The 23,546-nt window shown below is 36.6% G+C and overlaps 7 protein-coding genes across 7 annotated transcripts; 3 read left to right on the forward strand and 4 right to left on the reverse strand.

Annotated features, from left to right (window-relative positions):
* The first annotated feature begins 886 nt into the window (after positions 1 to 886).
* LOC140149731 (histone H3, embryonic) lies at positions 887 to 1,300 on the forward strand. Its single transcript, XM_072171789.1, has one exon. It carries the CDS (start codon positions 890 to 892, stop codon positions 1,298 to 1,300), a length of 411 nt encoding a protein of 136 aa, XP_072027890.1. The 5' UTR covers positions 887 to 889.
* A 2,481-nt stretch (positions 1,301 to 3,781) lies between these two features.
* Positions 3,782 to 4,147, forward strand: LOC140149733 (late histone H2B.2.1-like). Its single transcript, XM_072171792.1, has one exon. It carries the CDS (start codon positions 3,782 to 3,784, stop codon positions 4,145 to 4,147), a length of 366 nt encoding a protein of 121 aa, XP_072027893.1.
* A 1,917-nt stretch (positions 4,148 to 6,064) lies between these two features.
* LOC140149732 (histone H4-like) lies at positions 6,065 to 6,376 on the reverse strand. The gene has a single exon (XM_072171791.1). The coding sequence runs from the start codon at positions 6,374 to 6,376 to the stop codon at positions 6,065 to 6,067; it is 312 nt and encodes a 103-aa protein (XP_072027892.1).
* A 2,893-nt stretch (positions 6,377 to 9,269) lies between these two features.
* On the reverse strand, positions 9,270 to 9,918 carry LOC140149734 (histone H1-beta, late embryonic-like). The gene has a single exon (XM_072171793.1). It carries the CDS (start codon positions 9,866 to 9,868, stop codon positions 9,284 to 9,286), a length of 585 nt encoding a protein of 194 aa, XP_072027894.1. The 5' UTR covers positions 9,869 to 9,918; the 3' UTR covers positions 9,270 to 9,283.
* A 4,669-nt stretch (positions 9,919 to 14,587) lies between these two features.
* Positions 14,588 to 15,019, reverse strand: LOC140149735 (late histone H2A.2.2). The gene has a single exon (XM_072171794.1). It carries the CDS (start codon positions 14,948 to 14,950, stop codon positions 14,588 to 14,590), a length of 363 nt encoding a protein of 120 aa, XP_072027895.1. The 5' UTR covers positions 14,951 to 15,019.
* A 1,093-nt stretch (positions 15,020 to 16,112) lies between these two features.
* LOC140149736 (histone H3, embryonic) lies at positions 16,113 to 16,526 on the forward strand. Its single transcript, XM_072171795.1, has one exon. The coding sequence runs from the start codon at positions 16,116 to 16,118 to the stop codon at positions 16,524 to 16,526; it is 411 nt and encodes a 136-aa protein (XP_072027896.1). The 5' UTR covers positions 16,113 to 16,115.
* A 5,898-nt stretch (positions 16,527 to 22,424) lies between these two features.
* Positions 22,425 to 22,736, reverse strand: LOC140149737 (histone H4). Its single transcript, XM_072171796.1, has one exon. It carries the CDS (start codon positions 22,734 to 22,736, stop codon positions 22,425 to 22,427), a length of 312 nt encoding a protein of 103 aa, XP_072027897.1.
* Between the last annotated feature and the right edge of the window lie 810 nt (positions 22,737 to 23,546).

Here is a 23,546-nt window from a genome sequence, read left to right on the forward strand (position 1 = left end):
ACTTTTTAAGACATTTTGAGGGGGGTATGTTAAGACACCCCCTAGAGCCAAATGATAGGGGTTGGTTGAATGTCAATTGTTCCCTGTAATGCCCGGGGTAGATGTTTCCTACAAATACTTAATTTACTTAAATAACTTCAACCACTTGAGAAAAAATGAGAATACAAAATTGGCTTAAATTCAGGAAAAATTAATCCATTTTTAAGGGGGTAGATTGTACCAAAACAAATAAGGGCTATAAACCCTTAACAAGGGGGGGTCAGAATCCTGGAAAAGTTTCAGTGAGAACATTTCAACAAACACCCCTACTACACCCAATATGGGCAAATTCGGACAACCTTGATGTTCCTACCACTGCCTGGTTTTCTCCGGCATGATCAATTAAAGCTTTCATCCTGCAGTCAATATCTTGTCATGGTAGGAGAATTAAGGGTTAACATGTGGCTAATGTGTTTTCAAGTTAATCATGTTAACAGACCAGTTTGAAAACCTTCCTTTTGAAATATTTTATTTTTTTGCAAATTTTAACTAAGCTGAGGTACAGGAATTTGGCCACATTGCTATAGAAACTCCTCTTGTGAGGCATATGTCTACAGTTTCAAATATTTCTATTTATTCTTACCTAAGTGTGATATTTCCATCAGAGCAAATATTTAACTTTTGGTATCGACTTTTCAATCGACTCATCCATCTTTACAATAAGCGCCAACGTTGTAGACCAATCAGATATCTTTCCTAGTTGTCCAATCAGGTTGCTGGTTTAATTGGCCAATCACATTGCTGATTTCATTTTTGCGCAATATTCGGACTCCGGAGCCTTTATTCACAAAGTGTATAAAAGGCAAACTAATTTAGAATTGAAATCATTTCGTGAAAACGATTCAAGAAAATGGCACGTACCAAGCAAACCGCACGCAAATCTACTGGAGGCAAGGCTCCACGCAAGCAGCTGGCCACCAAGGCAGCTCGCAAATCCGCCCCAGCTACCGGTGGCGTCAAGAAGCCTCACCGTTACAGGCCCGGTACCGTGGCTCTTCGTGAGATCCGTCGCTACCAGAAGAGCACCGAGCTCCTCATCCGCAAGCTCCCCTTCCAACGTCTGGTTCGTGAAATCGCCCAGGACTTCAAGACTGAGCTCCGCTTCCAGAGCTCTGCCGTCATGGCTCTCCAGGAGGCTAGCGAAGCTTACTTGGTCGGTCTTTTCGAGGACACCAACTTGTGCGCCATCCACGCTAAGCGTGTAACCATCATGCCAAAGGACATCCAACTTGCACGTCGCATCCGTGGCGAGCGCGCTTAAATCTTGTCTATCTGACATCAAAAAACCGGCTCTTTTCAGAGCCACCAAAATATTCCAAAAAGAGAAATGACAATGTGCTTTGAATTTTATTCAACAAAAACTATCTTTTAAAGCAACAAGCAACCAAATAATAAGGGCTTGAATATGTATCATTCTAATCAGGGTAAACAAAGTTTCGAAACCTTTAAACGTTTTCCGTTTTTCTCTTTTTGCAAAATAAGTGAATCATTAATAGTTTGGTTAAATATCGTGTTATTTTTTAAATATTAAAAGATAACCATTCTTTATACTTTTATAAACATTTTGTTAAACTTCAAAGTAAAAGAACTTTGTTAATTTTCTCATTAAAATGGTATATCATAAGAACAGAATTTCAAATGGTATCATTAAAAATTGAGAGGAAATAAACATTGAGCTATTCCATTTTCCTTAATCTCCCACACAGGGGATGTAGATTTCAAATAGAGTCATTCATTCAGTTAAAATTCACTCTCCCTGTGTGGAAGATTAAGGTCATGTCTCCCATATGGGGGTGTATGGATTTCAGCTGGAATAGCCCATTGCTTCGTGCTTATTATACTTTTTGGCGCATCGTTTTACCTTCAAAATCGATGTTCCTATTTTTGAATAATAGCCCAGCACCTACCAAATGTTTTACAGATACCGTTTAAATGTAGGGGTTGACAAATATTTTAGTGCAAAAATGTTTGGAAAATATTTTACAATCACATTCGTCAAATTATTTTTGAGTGTTTTATCATTTATAATTATAACGCATTTAAAACATTTTTGTGTGGCTTGATAGAGGTAACATGTTCATAGAAGATTAACGCAGATTTAACATTTCGGTTTTACCTATTTCCATAATTTTACACAGTGTTTATTGTAGCTTACATGTGCTACTCTTTTGTAATGTTTCTTTGCTATGGGAATACCAATAACTGTTCGCGCTATAATTTTATGTTCTGGCACAAAAAGACCGTTATAAATCAATTAAAACTTCACAGATCTATACCGTGTACAAAATCATTACGAACATGCTCTGGGTATTGGTTTCATTCCCGGTTTTATTGTATTCAGATATCATATTATGCATTTAATATTATGTTTCATCAGTCAATTACATTTGGTAAAAGTTTTGACAATATAGGAAATTATCTTTGCAGGAACATCATCTTTTACCCTAAGATTTCTAAATCCTACTATTTATTTGATCATGGAAGGAGGTCAACAGAGTACTAAAGCAACGTCCTGTGACTTATATTTGGTATACGGTATTTACAATAATGATGAGTAATAAACTCTAAAATGCTGTAATAGTTGTACAACAAAAGTTTTTTAACATTATGCTCTTTGACCCCAGGACTTAATTTAATGGTAAAAGTCATAATAAGTCATTTTACTTTGGCTAAACTGACTTTTGTCTTAACAGGCCATACGCATAAATCAATTGTGTATTTCTGACATACGACTTGTAGTGAATGAACATTGTATGCGCGTGGGGGAGAGAGATAGGGTCCGTTGTGGATGTGTGGATGTGTGGATGAGCGGGATTGTATGTGGGTTGATTGTTTGTTAGTTTGGCAGCTTTTCCGAGGTGCATTAGTCAAAATATTTACAGGATCATGCTCATATTAAACTTGCCTTCTCCGCATAAAATTATCATGCACGAATGACGCCCCTCTTGTATACTTTTTGAAAAACGTTGATATCAACAGGGTTTTTGTTTTAAACAGATATAACTTCCCTTAATGTCTACATAGATCCTTTTGTACTTTTGTACGTCATAACCAACATGAAAAATAACTTTTGGCGCTATAATTTTATTTTATTTTCCTGGTGCAAAATGACCGTTAGAAATCAATATGAACTATATAAATCTATATATCATGTAGAGATCCATAGCCTTCGCTCTTGATATAAATTTGGTTCCATGGGTTCAATTTGCAAGTGTTCACTTGAGTTTTACTCTCATTCATATTTTATTTCTATAAAAAAGTACAACAAAAACCCGATTTATAATATTTATCAGAATGTCAACGTTTTGCTTGTATAAATGGGAAATGAAAATGTGATGAAAACACGAAAGGGTTATATTTTTACCAGAGCCCGGGACCAGAGCAAATTAAGACTGCCGAATACCAATTATTTATTTTAAGGTAGACGTATGAGCTCAATGGAGTATTAAAGAAACGTCTATAATTATTAAAAGATAAACACAAATCCAGGTCAAATCCAACAAGCTGTAAAAACTGTCAAAACATTTGAAGCTGTGTGAGTTTCAACAACATTTTTTCCTTGTATTCTTTCCTCTTTTTCCCCGGTAATAGATTAATCAATTTTGTATTTTTGGAATCAATATTGTGTTACATGTACTTGTTGCATGTAGCTGTAGGATCCCTAATTTGCATACGGAATAATATAAATACGGTGCTTATTCTAGGACGGATCATTCTGTGTTGAAGAAACTTAATCGACAACATGCCTGCCAAGACTAGCGGAAAGGGAGCAAAGAAGGCCGGTAAGGCCAAGGGTAGTTCAGTAGCTGGCAAAAGGCGTAGACGCCGAAAGGAAAGCTACGGCATCTACATCTACAAGGTGCTCAAGCAGGTGCACCCAGACACTGGTATCTCCAGCAAGGCCATGAGCATCATGAACAGCTTTGTCAACGATATCTTCGAGCGCATCGCTGGTGAGTCTTCCCGTTTGGCTAACTACAACAAGAAGGCAACCATCAGCAGCCGTGAGATCCAGACTGCTGTCCGTCTTCTGTTGCCTGGTGAGCTGGCCAAGCACGCCGTCAGCGAAGGCACCAAGGCTGTCACCAAGTACACTACCTCCAAGTAAATAGTGTACTATCAGACCCAAAGGCTCTTTTAAGAGCCACCATATCTTCCAAAAAGAGATATTGACATGTTTCGGTGATAACTCAGTTCACTTTGTATAATTATATTTTAATATAAAAGTAAACATGGTAAATACTTAGCAAGTAAATTTAGTTGGAGTGATTTTATGCAGTTGGTCGTATTTTTGTAATCATACAATGGCTAGAAAAAAATCGAAACATTTAATTTTGAATTGCCCTTACATACGAACCTTACACACTGCAAAACAAAAGGTCCCGCCAAAACATTTGGTTTGTATTGCCATAATTTGCTATCCGTAATCAACTATAGAGGTGATGTAGCTAAATCAATAATGATATTGGTATAAAGATGACATCAAGGAATTGAATCGCGGGAGAAGGTTTGAAGTACAATGTTAATAATTGATCTGGCAAAATTGAATAAAATACCATTAAAAAACTTTCTTGATAGTTTTGAACATTTTAAAATGAACTAGGAACTTTTATATAGAGAATGTCATTTTATTTTCATTGGCTTTGTGCATCTTACCTAAAATCTATCAACGAATTCAATTGTGCAATTCGCAAACCCGTAGTAAATTAAGTGTTTATTTCGTTTTCACAAAGAAGTGGAACTTTTGGTGGGATTAACAGAATATAGATTATTAAAACTACCAAAACGAAACAAAGCAAATACAACCGTGCATATTAAATATGTTTCGGTGGAAACTTTACTTTGTATTATATTTTGATATAAAACTAAACTTGGTAAATGCTTGGAGAGTAAACTTTTTGTAATCATAAATACTTAATTATCCTTACCATATGATAACCATAACAACTATAATCATTGCAAAAGAAAAGGTCCCGCCAAAACATTTGGTTTGTATTGCCATAATATGCTATTCGTAATCAATTCATGTAGTTGAATCGATAATGATATTGGTATAAAGATGACAAGAGGGAATCAAATGGAGGAAAAATTCTAAAGCAGATTATTTTTATTAATCTGGCAAAATTGAATAAAATACCATTGAAATCTTTCTTGATAGGTTTGAACATATTTTTAAATAAACTATTAACTTTTATATAAAGATTGTCATTCTTCATTGGCTTTGTGCATCTTATCGAAAATATATGAATGAATTCAAATTGCGCAATTCACAGACCCGTAGTCAAGTTATTTACACTGTTATGGAACGAACATCTACCAGAAAATGACATGCATAAATGTTAATTTCGTTTCCACAAAAAAAAAAAAAATAGTTCCCGCCAAAACAATAGTTTGTATTGCCATAATTTGCTAGCCATAATCAATTCATAAAGTTGAATCAATAATTATATCGGTATAAAGGCAACGGGAAAGTTATAAAGCACAATTAATAATTGATCTGGTAAAATGAAAGAAAATACCATTAAAAAACTTTGTCGATATGTTTAAACACATTTTAACGAACTAGGAACTTTTTATATAGAGTATCTTTTTTCATTGGTTTTGTGCATCTTACCGAAAATTAATTCCAATTATGCAATTCACAAACCCGTAGTTAAGAAAATGACATCTATGACGAAGTGTTTATTTCGTCAGTTCGTTATCCACAAAGACGCGAAACTTTTGGTGGATTAACAGAATATCTATTATATAATATTATTATCAAAGCTACAAAAACCAACCAAAGCAAAAACAACTGTGTATTTTAAAGACCTTATTGTACTTTCCTAGATTTTACATTGTATTAGTTAACATGGATACTATAATAATAAATTCATACGTGCGAATAATGTATTTGTAAAATTTGAAAATTACCTGCAGTTTTACATGGACAACATAGTTTTGACATAAATAGGCAATTGGTCTCTTTTTAGAAGTTATGGTGGCTCTCAAAAGAGCCGTTTTTGTGTTATTTAAACGTAACAATCTAACCGCCGAATCCGTACAGAGTACGTCCCTGGCGTTTCAGAGCGTAGACAACGTCCATTGCTGTGACGGTCTTTCTCTTGGCGTGCTCGCAGTAGGTAACGGCATCACGGATGACGTTCTCGAGGAACACCTTCAAGACACCGCGGGTCTCTTCGTAGATAAGACCAGAGATGCGTTTGACACCACCACGGCGAGCCAAACGGCGGATAGCAGGCTTGGTGATACCCTGGATGTTATCACGCAACACCTTACGGTGACGCCTGGCGCCCCCCTTTCCGAGTCCTTTTCCTCCTTTACCACGTCCAGACATTATGCTTTCTTGTCAGTTCAAGAAATGATGAATATGGTTCAAAATATACCCCTTTTATGGGTTCATTGTGGACGTTGTAGGGAAAATGTGTCTATCGTAGAGGGCGACTACCACGATAACAACGAATAGGCAAAAAAGATCGACTCCTTAAGGACTTATTGATCAAACTTCGATAATGTTTTATTAGCCCATGCGATTTGTATAATTTTATGTAGCTACCTATAAAAACCAAAGGACAAATGTTATGTGCAATTCTACTCATCTGATCAGAGTCCTCGCACAACCAGATTATCACTCATCATCCGAAACGTGTAAATCCAAGTCTCATAAGCTTAGCTATTTCCAGAGCACTGTTACCATGTTCCCAAGTTAAATTTGTCGCTTGGCCCATTCCATGTCAACTCCAGGGATGTGCACCGCAGCACCTCTTCAATTTTTTTTCTTTTTCTGTGTGGTGGTAGATATTGATGAGAAAGTAAAATCCCGAAAATTTGAGCTTCATACTCCATTTCGTTTTCCCGTGGCATCAATTTGAAATTTAGAGGGGTCAGCGTAAAAAATGTGTCGCAACGCGAAAGACGATGTTTGGAGGTCCATAAATGTATAAAGGGGTACTTATTTGTGTAGAATTCAAATCTGGCATCAGAAAACTTGTAACTCCTTTACTTTAAAAGATATAGGGCCCTCAAAATGCAACTTCGTCCATCCGGGACCAACTTTGGGGGGTCAAAACTCCAAAAGTAAAAATATTTTTTTGTCCATTTTTTTGCTAGTCAGAGCCCTTTGGTAGGACATTACTCTTATCCAATATTGAGCCTATTAGAATACTTTTAGCTGAGATATTACCTATGCAAAACCCCAATTGTACATTTTTTGTAAATTTTGACCCCCTGAAAACCAATGTCAGACATTTTGCCCCACCATGGGTCGCTTCTTTGTACTTAAAGCCATATTATAACATTTGCTGAGGAGGACGCCCTCACTAATTTTTTAAAGTTCATTTTTTACACGATTATATTGTACTTTATTAATACCCTGCAAAAATCAAGACTCTAGGTGCGGTAGTTTTGTCAAAATCCGAGATTTTGAATAAAACGATGGAACCGGCGTTTTATTATTACGATGGAATTATTAGTCGAACGCATACACTATGTTCATAACACACAGTACGTACACGGCGTGCGGGACGGTGATCTACACAACAAAGGGTCGTACCATAACATGACCAAAGGAGTGGTACGTATTGGCGACATATGCGCTGGTAGTAAAGTCAAAGTTTCTTTGCTTTGCCATAGTTGTTCGGCTCAAAAATAGAAGGGGATATATCTGTCAGTAAAAACTAACATTTTATGGCAAAGAAATGCTAATCTATTTTGTATGAAAATGTTATAATATGGCTTTAATCAAGTCTCAGGTTCGTGATTTTTTTTATATCCGGCAAGGTCCGCAGAGCTGACATAGTATTTTGTTCGCGGGCAACTCAACTCACTGACCTCCACGTCGTGTCGGATGGGTAACACTAACTTGGGCAATGGGGAACATGCTTGGCGGAGGATCGTGTATGAGTTTTGGCCACGTTCTAACCCTTACTCGGCTGACTCAGCCTGGTGTGACTCTGAAAAGAGACTGTTTGGTTTTTAACTACGTCTGCAAGGTAATGAAATTGGATTCACCGTACGAGTATACAGCAAGAGACATACAACGAGGCATCAAGAAGATAGTATAACTAAGATGCGGTGAAGCATAAAACGTTTTGTGATTGAACAAATATATCCAGGTGAAATATGACAAGGAGTGAGTACTGGCTGGCGCAAATAACCCTTTGAGTTGAAAGCGCCATTCAAATCTACAAAAAACCGAAAACGATTTTTTTAATTTCCGTGTTTGATTCGGATGATGTTTACAATTGCAAATACCCTAGGTGTAGGCAAACATCATTTCATAACAATTTAGACTTAAAAATGTTAGGTCTTTTGGGAAACTTCATGTATTATATTAAATACAAAAGGTCAAAATTGTCATAATGATGGTCAGCTTTTCATCCCAGCTACATACACTGTAAGTACATACATGTATCATTAGATTCATGATGTTTACTTTGAGGACTGTTAAATGTCAAAAATGTAAATTTTCCATAAAATTTGTATTATATTCGCGAATTTCAAAATATCTAAGTTATTTGATATCAGGAGGACATTCCTCGTTATTTTTTTGTTTTGTTTTTTGTTTGTTTGTTTTTTGTTTTGGATATTTGAATATTGCCGCATCCGAAATATTCCGGCGTGCATAAATAAATCTGCGTTCGGGATATTCTGAATTCCACAATATTCTAAAAAAGCCTATAGTAATTATGATAAAATGTATCTTTCTAAGTTTACCTAGTAAATAAATTTAGTGACGATTTCAACGGTCGAAAAAAATCCCTAATATCCGCTATATAAGAGCGATGATGCCCACTAAAAGACCTTGGGCCGGGATCAATATTGGCTAAATAATTGTGATCAATTTAAGATATCGGTAAATGGAGTAATAATAGATTGGTTTACATTAGTAGAACATTTCGCGCTATTGGTGACAAATTAGCGCCATTTTATTATTGCCAAAGTAGCCTGACATTATATTCGTTAAGTTTCGATATTTAACCATTGTTAATGTCAAATTAACTCAAAGGAACAGAAAAGACATGGGTTACATGCGAGATCAGTGCTTAATGGAGATGAATTGTAATTGATAAGAACAAATAAATAAATTACTTACTTAGCTATATTAACATGTATACTCTATGATGTAGGCAAAACAACTTTCAATATTTTAAAAAGCAATACAATGACACAAAACTCATTTTCTCTTTCTTGAAAATGTGGGTGGCCCTTAAAAGAGCCTTTTAGTTTGCTTGATGTAAGCTGTTTACTTCTTTTTGGGTGCCGCCTTCTTTGCTGCCTTCTTTGCTGGCTTCTTTGCTACCTTCTTTGCTGCCTTCTTTGCTGGCTTCTTGGCTGCTTTCTTTGCTGGCTTCTTGGCTGGCTTCTTTGCCTTCTTTGCTGCCTTCTTGGGCTTCTTTGCCTTCTTCGCGGCCTTCTTTGCTGCCTTCTTGGCCTTAGCAGCAGCCTTCTTTGCAGCAGCCTTCTGCTTCTTAGCCTCACGCTTCGCCTTTCTCTTTGCTGCAGCCTTGGCCTTGGCAGCCTTGCGGCGTTCTGCGGCCTTAGCTTTCTTTGCAGAGTCGGTCGTCTTGCCAAGCTTGAATTTACCGCTTGCTCCCTTGCCAGAGGCCTGTACGAGGGCGCCGCTAGCAACTCCTTTCTTAAGGGCGGCCCTAAGAGGAGCCTTCATCTTAGCTGGGTCGACCTTGTAGTTGGCGGCGATGTAGCTCCTGATCTTCTGAGCTGATGAACCACCTCTCTCCTTGAGAGCTACAATGGCTGCTTGTACCATGACAAGGTATGTGGGGTGAGCTGCTGGCTTCTTGGCAGCCGCCTTCTTTTGTTGAACCATGGTGAAGTTGTACGTGACTTGCTACTCAAAATGAGAAACGTGTAAACAGGGATACAGATAATCTGTAAATAACAAAGCTTCGGTTAGTGAGTATACTTATTGACGTATTGCGGACGTGCTTGTAATCACCTGCTGTTATCGATCACAACAGCCCGCGTTCTTTACACATCGCTGTTTTTATCAAAATCTCAAAGAAATTGTGCTAGTGACCCTGTTTAGAATGGTTTTTATGACTGCGTGGTATGCATTAATTAAAATTTTCTTTGTGCTATTTAGCTTGCTGACATCAAAAGCTTTCCAGCAACAATAGATTTTATGACTTTAAGTATGATTGCAGGAAGTTTAATTAAATTTTGTCACTTATTTGTTCAAACTGCAGGTTTTCTCCCCAAATTTGTCAAAATTTCACCAATAGATATTATTTTGTTCAATATAATGCTAATGTATGTTCAAACAAAATATATAGGCAGTATATCTTTGTAAAAGGATAATGTTGTTATGTTTGCTTTCTTGAGATGTGAAGGTCTAAAGAGGTGACTACAAAAACGCTTACCACAAGAATTGCGCCATTTCTCATGTTTCTTTATTGCCCCGTTAGTATCAGGCGGACGTCGTCTGATACGCGATATATACAAATTAGTGCGCTTTACGTTGTTTTACCTTTTTTGCAGGATAACAAACGATTTGATATTCTTCATTAAAAACATATCATCGTGATATCATAAGCAAGCGGTTCACATTGTTCAAAACTGAATAAAAAGTAAATTCTAAATCATTGAAATACATAATATGCCGACATGTGATTTCACGATATTTTAGGTGAAAAACAAACTTAAGGTTAAGCACTCACGGTTATTTTACCGCCAATTTCTCACAGTGTCGCATAGCCACATTAGCCAGGGGCAATGTGATGGATTTTAGAACATCTTGCCTCTCACTTCTTGATTATTTTGAGAATGGAAATGCTTTTTCATGATAAAAGGTCATTGTTAAGATTATGTCAAGAAATCATGATATTCGATTAGACTATGATAATGTTTACGGTACTTGGCTTGAAAAGAGGTAGACGCAGGCAGGATACGCATCTGCTTGGTTCAGAATGGTATTTAGAATATTAAATTCACGTTCATATTATAATTTCAAATTAAATTTGTAAAGATTTTGACAGCTTATGATAAAAGAATTTCTTCGTCTACTTTTGAATTCAATTTGACTATTGGATTACAAAATCTGGAAATTCTTTTAGTTCAAAATTAAAATTATTTGTAGTGGTATGTCATCTGATTGTTAGTTTTGTCGATGGGTTTTTTTCTGCCAAATTATTAACAAAGATTACAGAAGAAATTAGTATCACACAATCCGTCCAAAATGCCTTTAAAATATTATTTTATACCAATTTTTATATTTATTTATTTATTTATTTATTTATTCTTTCATTCTTTTATTTATTTATTTATTTATTTATTTATTTATTTATTTATTTATATATTTATTTATTTATTTATTTATTTATTTATTTATTTATTTATTTATTTATTTATTTCCTTAAAAATAAATTTAGGAAGAATTAAATTGGTCAATTTCTCCGAGACAAATTCGCACCGTAAAACTGATGGGCACGGCAGCTTTAAGACATTTGTTTTGCCTAACATAAATCCTTAGATATGCGTCCCACATTTTGGTATAATTACCTTTATAAATGGGTAATGTTTCCGCAGCTCGAGCAGTACACCCCATCGACCCCCCGAAATTGAAATCAATCGCACACCCCAGGCGTGTTTACAATGGTAAACACGCCTGTGCTTCTATCTATTCTAGTTACGGAAGCTAGAAAATGAATCGCGCAGAAGATCAATTAATTTTAGACAATAAATTAAATAAAACAATAGATTGTACCAATTCACATCAAAATACTAAATCATTATGAAAACTTGAATGTTGCAGGTTCAAATCTGAAATGGTCGCTATTTTTTACAGTTGTAATTTACTATACCAGTGTCCAATTTGTTTACATCAATTTGTTACGTTGTGTTTGCACAGATTAGTCAAAATATTATCGCGTCACCATCATATTGCTTTGCATGCTAGCCATACACTGCCATAGGCTTCTACTTAAAAAGTTTTGAGATATTTTCTTAAAAAAAGAGCTATCTTTAAAACCACTGAACCAATACTAGGCTTGTTTATAATCATTTTAATGCACTTTACATGCTGATTCCGCATAAAGACATGAAAATGTACAATTCTGAAATTTTTGACTTTTGCTTTTAGTTTTATTGAAAGAGTTTTGAAACAATTAATTGAAATGATAATACATGTATATCCACATGATGTGAGAACAAGAAAGACGAGAGGGGGAGTCAGTGAGTGGGGGAGAAATAGAGAGGAATTGAGGGAAAGGGGAGGGGAGAAAGACCATAAGCACCGTGTACATATTTCTATTTCATGCTTTTTTGTCTCTGCATATTTATATTTGCATATTTTTTTTATTTTAATGCAAGATTTCAAAACATTGAACAACCATTAAAAACCACAGTCAAGCTGCAATAAAAATCAGAGAAAAATAAAAAGTTGTCAAAAGGCAACAAAAAGTATTAACTGCCAGACGCATTTGAATGAAACCCACACAAACAATACAAAAGCACAAAAACAATCACACACCAAAACAAAAAACACAGCCAACTATAACAGCAAGAAATCACAACCACCTGGAAAGTACATGCAGATGAAGTATGAGAACATACATGCAAACAAAAGTATAGGGCCTACATAATATAAGCAAAAAACACATACTATAGAACGTGGGAGGCACAAGATACATCCCCCACCGGGGCCTACTCACACAAACAAAGAAAGATCAAAACACAAGAAATTAGCATTAATCGCCGGTACTTTATTGAACAGAGCACTACTGTAATGCTCCATGAAGATGAAGCATGAGAACATACATTTAAACACAAGTATAGGACCTACACACACTGTAATAAAAAAACCTACATACCATAGAACGTAGGGGCGGCACAAAATACATATGGCCCATTCCATGTCAACTCCAGGGATGTGCACCGCAGCACCTCTTCAATTTTTTTTTTTTTCTGTGTGGTGGTAGATATTGATGAGAAAGTAAAATCCTGAAAATTTGAGCTTCATACTCTATTTCGTTTTCCCGTGGCATCAATTTGAAATTTAAGTAGGGGTCAGCGTAAAAATGTGTCGCAACGCGAAAGACGATGTTGGAGGTCCATAAATGTATAAAGGAACCCTTTAAAACTTTGAAAAGTATGTATCCTGGGGTACTTTTTGGTGTAGAATTCAAATCTGCTATCAGAAAACTTGTAACTCCTTTACTTTAAAAGATATAGGGCCCTCAAAATGCAACTTCGTCCAACCAGGACCAACTTTGGGGGGTCAGAACTCCAAAAGTAAAAATAATTTTATTGTCCATTTTTTGCCAGTCAGAGCCCTTTGGTAGGACATTACTCTTATCAATATTGAGCATATTAGAATACATTTAGCTGAGATATTACCCACGCAAAACCATTTTTTTTACACATCGCCCCCCCTGAACACCAATGTCAGACAATTTGCCCCATCATCAACTTCAGATATGTTGAAGATATATTCTTGGACAACATTTCTGAGAGATATTAACTTTGAAATCTCGATGAAGCTAACACATCAGTTAGGTTTGCTTCTCCATAGAGTTGTACATTAAATCATCTACCACCACACAGAAAATCAAAATGTGTAAACTCTGAAGAGGTGCTGCAGGTGCACATCCCTGAGTTGACATGGAATGGGCCATATGCGTTTCGCCTGCTAAATCGATGTTCATAGTTTTTGATCAATAGTCCAGCAATGGGCAGCATGAAACTTGAGTGGGAGTGATCAATGAAGGGGAAACAATTGAAAAATGAATAAAAAAATGAAACAAAATAAGATTCACTCTTCTGAGATGTCATATGAAAATTTATTAAAGTGGTTTCCTAATTTAACGGTTTTTTTCTGCAACTTTATATTTAATTTTAAATTCAATTTTAACTAAATTTTAAAAGGGCTGAAAATTGGGGAAAATTTTGAAAGTTACACATGTAAATATAAAACTTGAGACAGAGTATAGAAAAGTTCAAGCTGTGTAATTCTTTGTACTAGTGTTATTAATCTCATACATTTCCTCGTAATTGGACAAAATAATATTTTCACACGTTTAATAATATAAAGAGTTGTGAGTGTGTTGCACAGAGAAGAACGACACACTATCATATGATCATACTCACAACACTTGTGAGCTAAAGATTCATTTGATTTTTTTTACAAAAGAAACACAGACGCGAATCAGTTATACCGATTTTATAGAGGAAATTATTTGTGCAAATAGTAAAAATCTCTATTTAATTCTAATTAACATTGATACTAACTCCAGAATTATATTGTACAAAAATATTACCGGAAGTAGTAGCTAAATGGGATGTTATTACCTTAAGATCCCTTCTTATTGTAATAATATTAACTTTCCTATGAAATAATTTGATAATTCAACAAACCAACAGGTATGTTATTTAAAACAAGCAAAGAATGTCATAATTTGACAAATCAAAAGGCCGTGTAGACCTAATTTAAAACAAACAAACAAAGGAAGTTATACAAGCTCAAGATCTCTTTTTGGAATGTATGGTGGCTCTTAAAAGAGCCTTTACATGTGTAAACTAGCAAGACAGTTTACTTCTTCTTTGGCAGAAGAACAGCCTGGATGTTTGGCAGAACACCACCTTGGGCGATGGTCACACCTCCGAGAAGCTTGTTCAACTCTTCGTCGTTGCGGACAGCCAACTGCAAGTGACGTGGGTTGATTCTGGTCTTCTTGTTGTCGCGGGCAGCATTGCCAGCCAACTCAAGGATCTCAGCGGTTAGGTATTCCATGACGGCTGCCAAGTAGACTGGAGCACCAGCGCCAACACGGTTGGCATAGTTGCCCTTTCTCAAGAAGCGGTGCACACGGCCAACAGGGAACTGAAGTCCTGCACGGGATGAGCGGCTCTTAGCCTTGCTCTTTGACTTTCCTCCTTTACCACGTCCAGACATGATGAATTGTATTTTGTTCAGTGTCGACACAAAATGAGTAGCTTATGCAAATTTCAAGTCGCTTATATATGTTTTAGTGGGATCCCACCGAAGTTTCACAAGGGATTAGTTCTTTGTACATCGACCAATCAGCGAGTGACATTGATCAAAACGTAGATTTAGTATTGACTGGTGCATACTGACGTATTGATAATGTAAAATGACTACACATTTGGCCAACTACTTTCATTTTTTTTAAAAAGGTTTTGGTAATATTTTTCTAAACACGTCTTCAAAGAAGCAGTGTGGTTGGAAGTGGTATAAATATACAATATACTAAAAATAATACCATGTTGATATAAATGAATAACCAACGAAATTAGAACATTTCTTTGATATATTATGATGTCTGCATGCTGAAGTCTCACAAGGAATATTAAGTAGCCTTATTTTGACCAATCAGGGAGTGGCATTGATCAAAACATGTACTAATTGACTGGTATCGGACAAAGTAAATGAATAAATATATCAATCGGAATTGGTAAGCGTTTTTATTTTTGGATATTTTGGTCCATATTCAGAAAATGATGGGATTAGTACAAATAAAGTACATGAAGTACTAGAATTTATGACAAACGAATGTTTACGTTAAGTAGACTATTTCTAAAATTATATGTTCTTATGTGTATGACTTTTGAATTTCGAAAAAATTACAGTTTCGTCCCGCAGTCAATATCTTGTCATGGTAGGAGTATTAAGGGTCAACATGTACCTAATGTGTTTTCTTGTAATAGACCAGTTTGATTTTTTTCATTTTTCTGCCAATGTTACCTAAGATGAGTTACAAGAACTTTGCCACATTGCTAGAAACTCCTTTTTGAGGCATACATCTGCCATTTCAAATTGTATTATTCTAACTTAAGTGCAATATCGTATCTGCGCCAATATTCAACGTTTGGTATCGAGTTTTCAATCGACTCATCCATCTTTACAATAAGCGCCAACATTGTAGACCAATCAGATATCTTACTTAGTTGTCCAATCAGGTTGCTTATCTAATTGGCCAATCATATTGCTAATTTTATTTTAGCGCAATATTTTGACTCCGGAACCTTTGTTTACGAAGTGTATATAAGGCAAACGAATATTCAGAATGGAAATCATTTCGTGAAAACGATTCGAGAAAATGGCACGTACCAAGCAAACCGCACGCAAATCTACTGGAGGCAAGGCTCCACGCAAGCAGCTGGCCACCAAGGCAGCTCGCAAATCCGCCCCAGCTACCGGTGGCGTCAAGAAGCCTCACCGTTACAGGCCCGGAACTGTGGCTCTTCGTGAGATCCGCCGCTACCAGAAGAGTACCGAGCTCCTCATCCGCAAGCTCCCCTTCCAACGTCTGGTCCGTGAAATCGCCCAGGACTTCAAGACTGAGCTCCGCTTCCAGAGCTCTGCCGTCATGGCTCTCCAGGAGGCTAGCGAAGCTTACTTGGTCGGTCTTTTCGAGGACACCAACTTGTGCGCCATCCACGCCAAGCGTGTGACCATCATGCCAAAGGACATCCAACTTGCACGTCGCATCCGTGGCGAGCGCGCTTAAATCTTGTCTCTCTGACATCAAACAACCGGCTCTTTTCAGAGCCACCAAATATTCCAAAAAGAGTATATGACAAGGTGCTTTGAATACTATACAAATTGTATGTCATTTAAAATAACGAACAACAAATATGTAATCAGGTCTTAATGTATATCATTCGAATCAGGGCAGAGAAAGCTTCCAAAAAATAGTAATAATCATTTTGATTTAATTAAGTGAAAGTGAAATTGTCAGAGAAGCTGGTATAATATTGTTTTGATCAAGAAGGCTATATGTAAAAGAAAAATAGCCTCATGCACACGAGTATCTATATAAATAAAAGGAAGTCGCTAAATCTTGTCCAGAAGCAGGCGCCGAGATACTTTCACTTTCAGCTCTGATTTTTGCGTACATTGATCGGGTACATATTGCCATTAAACCATCTGACGTTCATTTTTGCAAAACTATTCAATCACTATGGAAATAACAAAAAAAATGGTTGGTTGCTAGGCCGTTGAGGTCAATAACCTTATGGATCAGGTCATGACAGCAAACGCGTCAAATGCAGTAAGTGGCGAGTCACGCACCTGCGCGTACACGGCACCATAGTTTCACGCGCATTGCCGCGCATGGTATGGACGCATTTAATGTTGGCTTCCGCGCGTAGGCCTAGACAGTGGCGAAGGGGGGGGGCACACTCGAAGTTCTTGCCGCCACCTTTTTGAATGGCCACGAAGCACCATTGTGTCGCGCGCCGTGCAGGGGGTTGTGTCCCCTCAGAATTGAAAACTTGGTGAGTAAAGGCCTTGAAGCCATTTCGGGGGATCATGGGTGTAAGCTGATGAAAAGGGGTTCATTGGGTGACAGATTTGCAAGAAAGTGCACTTTTCAGAGGGAATGTTAAAATGTAGCCAACAGGGACAGAACTGTTCAGTATAGCCCGAAAAGGTTAAATGTTAGGGTGTGGGTGAATGTCCACATTTTGGAAATTCTGCGGCCCCCGCCTCACAATTAAATCCTGGCTAGAATATAGGCCTTGCTATTAACAACACGGAATCGCTTAAAATGTTTTGCAGCAACTTTTAATGTTGCTTACGATTATAACCCGAAATTGAAACGTTTTCTAGCAACCTCTTCTAACCTTAATGTTTTATGTTTGTTGGGATAAAGTTAAAATCAATCATTTTGTCACGAGCTGTTTCAAAAGTAATCTGATGGATTGAATGAGTAACAACATTATCACTGGTCTGGATATTTATGATTATCAAGCTAACATGATCATTGCTATACTGGATGAATAAGATGATCTACACCAAGACACCATGATTATCATCACCGTTTACCATGTTTATTAACCACTCCCGTTTACTAACCGCTCCCGTTTACTCAACTAGCGGGGACCCGCGCGAAGCGCGGGTCTCCCGCTAGTATTGAATAAATTAAAAGTAAAAACTTGGTATTTTATAACAAGGCGGTTTTATAATGATTTCATCGTGAAGTTGTGAAAAATTGAGAACAAATAAACATTGCAAAAACACATTGCCTTCTGCTTGTTATATAATTTTGGTCCACCGTTTAGCCTACAAAATCGATATTCGTATATTTTGATCAATAAGCGATGAGTTTGTTGGAGCATTCTAACGTATGTTTGCTCAGGCTCGTTCGTTCGTTTACTTGTTTGTTTGTAAGACAGTTATAATAATTCAGCTCTGCAGGGTTTTGTAATCTTAAGGGATGGGTTTATATGTGTGTAAATGGAGGAGAAATGGGAGGATTTTGGCATGTTTGCTGTGATTGTTTGCCTAGCAATATTGATCACAAGTACACAATTGATGGTGCATATCAAGGACCAAACTCTATAGTTTTATATTTGAGCACGATCACTTCTGTAAGGTCATGGGAAATTATGTAAATCGGCTTTTATATTTGATGTTGCATATCGGCTCACGCACTTTTTTTTTGTACCCAGTATTTCACAAAGTCCCTGTACTCTGATGACCATATGACTTTTTGCTGGTATGTTGAGCACTTTAAACAATTAATTATAGTAATTACCTCCTACTTTAGGAACATGCATATGCCTTAATGTATGTCGACCATGTCAACAACCCAGTGTAGTTTTACATGGTTGGAAAAGTCTATTTCCTTTCGCTATTTTGCCAATCATAATTCATAAATTGTCCAACTTTTTGACAAAAAGAGTTTTGCAACTATTCCGCCAGCAAGGAAACACAAATTTATGTGTATCCAGTGCGTCCTTTACGTTTAAATAGTTCAGTTTATTGTCAAGTTGTGCCCCTATACGCCATATTTACGGAATTGATGATACGAGCTGATACGGAATTTTTGAACCCAAATTTCTTGAAACATACATTACCTTTTTAACTTCTCGTCACGAAATTGGATTCATAAGAAGGTCAAATACAAGCCTTCCATTATGGCTGGTATCATCATCTCGATTGGTGTCTTGTGTTAGTATTATTCCATATTTTGCTGGTAGAAGTTCAATGAAACCCTCCATAATTCACGACTTCTGTCACTTGTGTTATAAACTCGATGTGTTTACTATATATTGTCGCTCGGGTCCGCGACTAATCGCAGGGACCGGTCTATCATTAGCTATTCTATACACTTTTCAATAGCCTTATTGTGATGTGTGGGAGTTTTAAAAGCCGAGCCATGAACAAAATATAATGCGAGCACCCGGGGGGCATCAACTTTAGAGGTGACGGTATGTGCCTGCCAATATATGCCCCTCTTTGAAGCCGACTATACCCGATGACCAGGCACCTTCAGTTTTCAAAATATTATACCCAATGACCCCTTTTTCATTTTGATTGTACATACTGACCCTTTTTAAATAAAAAAAACCCCAACGTTTTGTACTGATATGCGCCTACTTCGCGACGCTTGTAGGCACAAACACCCATCAATTCTAAAGTTGAGTGCCCCGGGGCGAGCGCATACTGCGGGCCAATGAACAATGAGATAGTGGCTTTTCTGATATCGCTTTGAGGAACTGTTGAAGTATAAATCAGCCAACGAGTAGGTGTGTCCAAATTGCACATCTTGAATTGAGACCAAGACATGCCGTTATTTCAATTGTTATACCGTTCCGGTTGGTTTATTACCTACCATTGCCTACGAGATGCAGTTCTAAGGTGACAGAGGGACAGGTCTGCAATTCGATTCCACAACCATTCATACCTTTCATCTGTTTTATTGTATTATCGTGCGAATTGCTCCGTGGTACCTTACGGGTACCTGAATTTTATTTGAATGAAGATGACTCTGTCATGCTCGACGTCATATTGCATAATTTCTATACAGTATATGCAATAAACCAACCAGAACAGTATAACAATTGAAATAATAGGCAGTTCTAAGATAGGTTAAAAAGAATATAACGTCACAATTCTGTATTATTATTCAAGGTTGTAACGTGTGTCTATGCTGTCATGTAGGCCTACCTGGCAACAGACACGCCCCCGGTACAAACAGATGAAATTTGTAGAAAAGCGTGATTATGACAAAAAACATTAAAAAATGATACTTTGAGGTATTGTTTTTTTAATTTTTTTATCGAAGATCATACATACACATGTGCTGAGGTCAAAAAGGTAAACATTTTGTTTTTGACCCCTGACTCACCTGTCATTCCAAACAACCCCTTAATGTCCGTGTTTGGCATGTGTTTTGTCATTAAATGTCATCAAACTAAATATCTTCGGCAACATATTCAGTATGTGATAGTTGTATGTGATAAATGTAACGTAGAGAAGAAATGAATTTTCGCGCTATAATTTTGTGCTCTAAACAAAATGACCACTACAAATCAACAGGAACTTTTAAAATCTATACCGTGTACAGAATCATTATTCAGAGTTCATTGGTTTCTGGTTCAACACACAGAAGTACTTTTAAATTGATTCAGGCCTAACTTATTGACTGGGAATTGATGAAAGAAACATTTTGGCGTTTAAATAATCTTAATCGGACGTTTCATTCCAGAGATATGGCCTTTCGAGTGTCACGTTTTTTTTTATATAGGGCTGCTAGAACATGTTAAAAAGTTTAAATCCAAAAAGGAATACTAACAGAAAGTGCAATTTGAAGGTGCTTTTTCTTAATGTATTTATTAACTAGCTTTATCTGGAACATTATATTTGCTTATAACAACATGAAATAAGATCATCCTGAAAATTTAAGCGATTTTGTTGACATACAACAAAAAATATAAGACCTCAAAACCCATGGTTTGTTTGGTGGAACCTCAAGTATGATCATAGATGGCTGCCATGGAAAATATCTCCATAGAGGAGCTGAACAATAAGTGCATTATTTCAAATGAATAGCGGCAGTCTTAAACATTGTTCAATATTTTAAGGTCAGCACATTTTATCTTCAAAAATGACTATATTTCAACATGACATAAGTTTGGTAACATTAATCACTACAGATTTTGAGAAATTTGCTCCAACTCAAAGGTTATCTTTACTACGTTGAGTAATATACTGTGTGTGCATGGAAGGCATGATGGGTACTACCCATCATGGCTTCCATGCACACAGTATAATTATCTAAAATGGACATGGTGGTCAGAAGTGCATCTTTTGAGATGGGTTTTGGAAGGCTTAAACATTCTTTAATTTCTTAACATCCTGCACATTAATTGCGTTTCAACACCTGATGCACAGAATGGTGTCACTTCAACCTGTTGTAGTTCTCATCTCATTAATTTTTTCTTTAAAAAAAAAGTTGATCCCTTGCTAAAGGAGTGTCCTCTCTATTTACTGACCAATCAAGAAAGAGTTTGGTTAATGTTTTCTGGTGGATAAGGAATGTCTTGAAACACCGTGTTTTAAGTCTAAATTTGACTACAATATGTAACTGTGCTCCATTTATCAGCTGTGGCACTTAGAGCATGGAGCTGTATTTGCATAGAGAATACATGGATGATTGCTCACATACAATCAGTGGGAAACTGTTCTAGTATCAAACGTGTTGACGATGGATATCCCTACTATTATTCAATGATCAATGTTACTCGTACATGTTAAAATTTAATGATAAAATAGGAAATTAAAACTATATAGAGAGAAAGATTGTCAGAAAGCAGAGATATCATTTTAATCTTACCATACCAACGACTTCAAAATTTGTATTATTTACTTTGACTTGTTTATGATAGAGGAATGAGATCAACAACAAGAAACGCCCTGCGTCTTATGTTTAGAATATTTACAATAATGATGAATATAATTAACTCCATATATTTTATATTTTCCTGTTTTCTTTTCTCGGTCTCCTCAAGAATAAATTTAATGGTAAAACTTGTAATAATAATAACAATGCATGTCAATTATTTTATAAAAAAATTAAATGAGTGACAAATAGTTCTTCATTTGAGAGAGTAGAAGCAGTATTATGCAGCCGGTCGTATTGTGTAATACTAAAGTGCTAAAAACAGTTAGAAAGGTCCCGCCAAAACATTTCGGTATCACCATTGCCGTATGCCGTAATTTGCTACCCGTAATCAATTCATATAGTTGAATCAATATGATTGATATTGATGGCAAAAACAGGGAATTGATTAGGGCGATATTAAGTTCAGGTTTTATTGGTAAAATGGTATGAAATATCGTAAGGCGCACATCTTCATAGTTTTGAATGATTCAAAAATTAATTTTGAAAACAATTAATATCAAGTATGCATCATACCGAAACTCTATGAATTCAAATGCTGCATTTTACAGACGTAGTTAAGTTCTTTACACTGTAACTATGTAACAAAAATCTACAGAAACATGGCATGAAGGATAAGGATAACATAGTTTTGACATAAATAGCCAATTGGTCTCTTCTTAGAAATTCTGGTGGCTCTTAAAAGAGCCGGATTTGTGTTATTTAAGACGTAACAATCTAACCGCCGAATCCGTACAGAGTACGTCCCTGGCGTTTCAGAGCGTAGACAACATCCATGGCAGTGACGGTCTTTCTCTTGGCGTGCTCGCAGTATGTAACGGCATCACGGATGACGTTCTCGAGGAACACTTTCAAGACACCGCGGGTCTCTTCGTAGATAAGACCAGAGATGCGTTTGACACCACCACGGCGAGCCAAACGGCGGATAGCAGGCTTGGTGATACCCTGGATGTTATCACGCAACACCTTACGGTGACGCTTGGCGCCTCCCTTTCCGAGTCCTTTTCCTCCTTTACCACGTCCAGACATTATGCTTTCTTGTCAGTTCAAGAAATGATGAATGTGGTTCAAAATATAACCCTTTTATGGGTTCATTGCGGACGTTGTAGGGAAAATGTGCCTATCGTTGCGGGCAGCACACATGTATAATACTGAATGCTATCACGATATAAATAATGAATAAGCGACATGAAAAATCGACTTCTTGTGGGCTTATTGAACTTTTTCCATGTAATTGAATATATGAATACAAAAGCCACCTAAGTCCATACTTTGGCCAAATTGAGTTAAGCATGGGAAATTGTTGCTATACATAGGCCTGTCATATGCATGAAAGAACAACTCAAATTCATTCTCTGTGTCTATTGGGCATGTGAAAAATAGCATGTATGAAAGAATCACCCAATTCCATGATTTGAGTCTTGTAACACATTGATTGAAATCCAGTATGTATAAAAGTCCACTTGTAACACATTCATTGCTAGAGAATGACTTTTGAACAAAAAATGGGTTTAATAAAGGATAGTGTGTGGTTTATATTACATGGCAGAATGCTTATCAACATTATACATACCTGTGTGCTTTATTTTGTATTATCTTACTAGTGGTAATCTCATTCTAACATTGTTGTCTTTGTATATGATTCAAAAACCACCTAAGTCCAAAATTTAAAATGAACCCCACGAAGTCCCTGAAATGCTAATCGTCATACCTAATACAGGTTAATCCACTCATTTGCACGTAAAACTTACCATATTGACCAGGTAAATCTAACTGAAGGAATTAAAATGATACACGGGTTTTTCTCTCAAAATAACTTCGCATGGACTTAGGTGGCTT

This window comes from Amphiura filiformis, chromosome 4 (genome assembly GCF_039555335.1).
Source record: "Amphiura filiformis chromosome 4, Afil_fr2py, whole genome shotgun sequence".
Taxonomy (NCBI): Eukaryota; Metazoa; Echinodermata; class Ophiuroidea; order Amphilepidida; family Amphiuridae; genus Amphiura; species Amphiura filiformis.

What these genes read in the sequence shown, in the direction of transcription:
- LOC140149731 (XM_072171789.1), top strand. Translation starts at nt 890, where the DNA reads ATGGCACGTACCAAGCAAACCGCACGCAAATCTACTGGAGGCAAGGCT.
- LOC140149733 (XM_072171792.1), top strand. Translation starts at nt 3,782, where the DNA reads ATGCCTGCCAAGACTAGCGGAAAGGGAGCAAAGAAGGCCGGTAAGGCC.
- LOC140149732 (XM_072171791.1), bottom strand. Translation starts at nt 6,376, where the DNA reads ATGTCTGGACGTGGTAAAGGAGGAAAAGGACTCGGAAAGGGGGGCGCC.
- LOC140149734 (XM_072171793.1), bottom strand. Translation starts at nt 9,868, where the DNA reads ATGGTTCAACAAAAGAAGGCGGCTGCCAAGAAGCCAGCAGCTCACCCC.
- LOC140149735 (XM_072171794.1), bottom strand. Translation starts at nt 14,950, where the DNA reads ATGTCTGGACGTGGTAAAGGAGGAAAGTCAAAGAGCAAGGCTAAGAGC.
- LOC140149736 (XM_072171795.1), top strand. Translation starts at nt 16,116, where the DNA reads ATGGCACGTACCAAGCAAACCGCACGCAAATCTACTGGAGGCAAGGCT.
- LOC140149737 (XM_072171796.1), bottom strand. Translation starts at nt 22,736, where the DNA reads ATGTCTGGACGTGGTAAAGGAGGAAAAGGACTCGGAAAGGGAGGCGCC.